Genomic DNA, 3,613 nt, shown 5'->3' on the forward strand with positions numbered 1-3,613 from the left:
TTCATTTTGAAAATTTTACATTTAAAAGTATACATTTTATAAAATTAAAAAGCCTTTTTAAAAAATGTATTTTGTTGTTACAGGGTCTCACTTCACAGCTTAGACTCATAGCGATCCTCCTGTTTCCAGCCTCCCCAGCACTAGAGTACAGGCGTGTGCAGCCACACCCAGTCTCTGTGGCCAGCTCATTGAGCCCAGGGGCAGGGCATGTGCAGCATGTGGTGTCCGGATGGAACCCCAGTCCCCGCACTTGTCTAAGCAGACACTTAGTCTGCTGAGCTATCTTGCTGGCCCAAAATTAAAAAGTATTTTAAAAATCTTTTAGGGTATCATTTATTGTTTTACCCTTAGTTGTACATTCTTGTTTTCTGACAACTGATCTTTACAACTATTGACACATTAGGGCTGAAATCAAAAACCATTGTTAAAGAAATGCTTCGCACAGAAAACCTGTCCATACCTTCTATATTAGCATGTACCTTTAGCAAAGCCAGAAATCCTTATTAAGTAAACCTCCTTCATGACAAACGCTATTGATATACTAGTATATTTTAAAAAGAAAGACTTTTATACCAATCAGAAATTAATGAGGTCAATTTACAAGTCTTCAGGATGTCATCCTTGGAAGCAACAGGACAATGACTAAGTAATTATTGTCTAGGTATTTTTGCATTTTCTACAAGGAATGTAGGACAGATAATTTTCCTTAAGTTAAAAATATACCTTATATAAGGTAAGGTATAAATCAAATATACCCATAAGATAAGGGTATGGAAGAAGGTACAATAACATGGATTGAGCTGAAGTTTGGGCAGACATAGTTGTATTAACCATGGATTATGTAACTATTATTATTAGAGTTTTGTTGAGAAGGCATATTTGATTTATTATTTAAGGATGTTTTAGATTATAAATTTATATATAAACCATGTCATTACATTTATCTTTTATAAATGAAAATAATTAATGTAAAATATCTCAATTCCTTTTTAGCAATTACATGACCCAGATGTGAAGATCAAACTCAAGATGCAGTTCCTAATTTATCCTGCACTTCAGGCTTTCGACTTAGATTCTCCATCATACAGAGAATATTCACATATGCCAAGTCTGTCAAAATCACTGTTGGTCCGGCTCATGAGTGAATACATTACCACAGACAGGAAGCTGGAGAAGGCCATGCTTTCCAATCGACATGTACCTGAAGAATACAGTCATCTCTTCAAGTTTGTTAACTGGAGCTCCTTGCTCCCTGAAAGGTTTAGAAAAGGACATGCCTATAACAACCCAACTTATGGTAGTCCTGAGTTGTCTCAGAAGTACCCTGGGCTCCTAGATGTGAGGGCAATGCCTCTGTTGGCAGATGACAGCAAGCTGCGTGGTTTACCCCTCACCTATGTCCTCACGTGTCAGTATGACATCTTAAGAGATGATGGACTCATGTATGTCACCAGACTTCGGAATGCTGGTGTTCAAGTGACCCATAACCATGTGGAGGATGGATTCCATGGAGTATTTGCCCTTCTGGAATTTAAAATTGGTTACAGACTGATAGATCAATACATTGATTGGCTAAAAGAAAATCTATAGTGAAATGTGTACTAATATATTTTACAAATATCGTCAATCTCAAAGCTTCAGAAAATTGGGGCCCAGGAGATAGCTTAGTAGAATAAACATGCTTGCCTGGCAAGCATAAGGGCCTGAGTTCAATCCTTGGTTCCGTAAAAAAAAAAAAAAAAGCTTCAGAAAATTTGTATTAGAAATTGACCTTATTTGGAAGGGTCAACTGAAGACGCAAATGCATAAGGTCCAAAGCATAATAATTCTTATTGCAAACAAAAACTTTGTTTTAAGGATTTTATTCAACATTTCACAATGTGAATGTGCTATTTCTGAAAATTTTTCTCTTGCATTGTTCATCTTACTTTTTAATATATTTCATATATTAAATCTCTTCTGTGGTGGCTATTATTTTAAATTATAGGAGGAAAAAATATGAGACAGGATTGCTTGTCTGAGTAATATTGACATTTCCACCAACGTGTGTTCGGGGATTAGAGAATTCCTATCCATTTCAGTACAAAGTCCTTTCAAAAAGCAGCTTCCTCAGGTCCATGTCAAATTTATCGACTTGGAAACATTTCTAGAATCCAGGTACCAAGTGTTATATTATCAATGTGGATGATTATTGTGGCATGTTGAGGAGTTAGCTGTGGATTTGGGGGATGGTAGAGTAACTGAGATTCAGTAAAGGTGTAAAAAAGTCTTTAAGATAGGCGATGACTTAGTGACAACCAAAGACTGTATGTGTAAGTAGATAGCCAACAATAATAATAATAATAATAATGACGATGATGATGATGATGATGATAGAAATTGATCTGTGACATGGCATGGAGGAAGGCAAGATAACATGGACTGAGCTGAAGTTTGGGCAGATATATTTGTACTAACTATGAACTGTGTAATGCATCACCATCACCATGAGTGAGCACATGGACAGACATCCTCAAGTGTGCAAGAGCCGCTTCAGTGTCATGATGGCTGCCAAAGACAGTGTCATCTCTTTGGACTTCAACAGTCTGAGTGTTTTGTGTTGACACTCCTAATTATGTTTTGAGTACCACTCAAATATTTTGCACAACCAGAGATGGGTGAAGAAAAATAACTACATTTGTGTTTATTCCATTCTATGAAGAAAAAAATAGTAATCTCAGAAGTTTAACTAATAGACTTTTGTGTAACTATAAACAGAAAGCAGAAACTTCTAGGGAGGATTTCAAGTAGTAGAGGTGCTCACGGTTTTAGCATTCAGAATGATTTTAAAGTTCTGGTGGAACAATCACATCCATTGGGGTGCTGGAAGTGACTAGATCTGGTGCTTGAAAGAGAAGCCAGGCCTGGAGGTCAGTGTGGGAATCCTAGAGAAACAGCCAGAAGAGACTCAAGGGAAAGTGCTAGTGAATGGGAAGCAGGCAGGCAGGAGGAGGGTAGGCTGAAAACTGGTAGAGGAGTGAAGTCTTGTGAGCAGAGGTGAGGAGTTAGAAGGAGGACATGGAAAGGCCCATGCAGGAGAAGAACAGAAAGATACCCCTGTTGTTAACTCCAGCAGCAGAGTCCTGGCTGCTGGCAGAGAAGGATTAGAAACCCAAAGCAGGGTACATGCTGTTATGAAGTGGTTTCACTGCCAGATACAGTCTGCTGAGTGTCCCTCAGGCCCGTGCTGCAAATGCCTATACAGCCCTGAGCAGCTAGTGCAGGGACTGCTAAGTATCTGATTCTATTGCCTACCTAGTCCATTGGTTCTGAGGTGGGCCATCATTTATTTGGAATAATTTATGTCTTGGCTAGAAACAAAAACAAATTAGAATTATAAGCAATTGAACTCCAATGTACCAATGGTAAGAAAACAGAGCTACTGGTGCTTTTGCCTCTCAGTATTATACAGCAGGAAAATAAATCACTGGAAGAAGTCAATAGAAATCTATTTTTAACATTAGTTATTGGGCTTCTGGATCCTGAATAGACCCAGAGGCAAGTAAGTGAGACCACCCGGGGCCCGTGGATCCTGAATAGACCCAGAACACAGGCCCTGCATGTGAGTGAGATG

General features: G+C 38.6%; 1 protein-coding gene across 1 annotated transcript in view; it reads left to right on the top strand.

Annotated features, from left to right (window-relative positions):
* The window catches only part of LOC101591615 (arylacetamide deacetylase-like), a 12,664-nt gene extending 10,989 nt beyond the window's left edge, over window positions 1-1,675 (top strand). Inside the window, exon 5 of the mRNA XM_004643935.2 lies at window positions 994-1,675. Coding sequence (XP_004643992.1) covers window positions 994-1,590 — 597 coding nt within the window. The 3' untranslated portion in view covers window positions 1,591-1,675. The remainder of the gene's footprint in view (window positions 1-993) is intronic.
* Window positions 1,676-3,613: the final 1,938 nt, after the last annotated feature.

The sequence above is a fragment of the Octodon degus genome, unplaced genomic scaffold (assembly GCF_000260255.1).
Source record: "Octodon degus isolate 3935 unplaced genomic scaffold, OctDeg1.0 scaffold00186, whole genome shotgun sequence".
NCBI lineage: Eukaryota > Metazoa > Chordata > Mammalia > Rodentia > Octodontidae > Octodon > Octodon degus.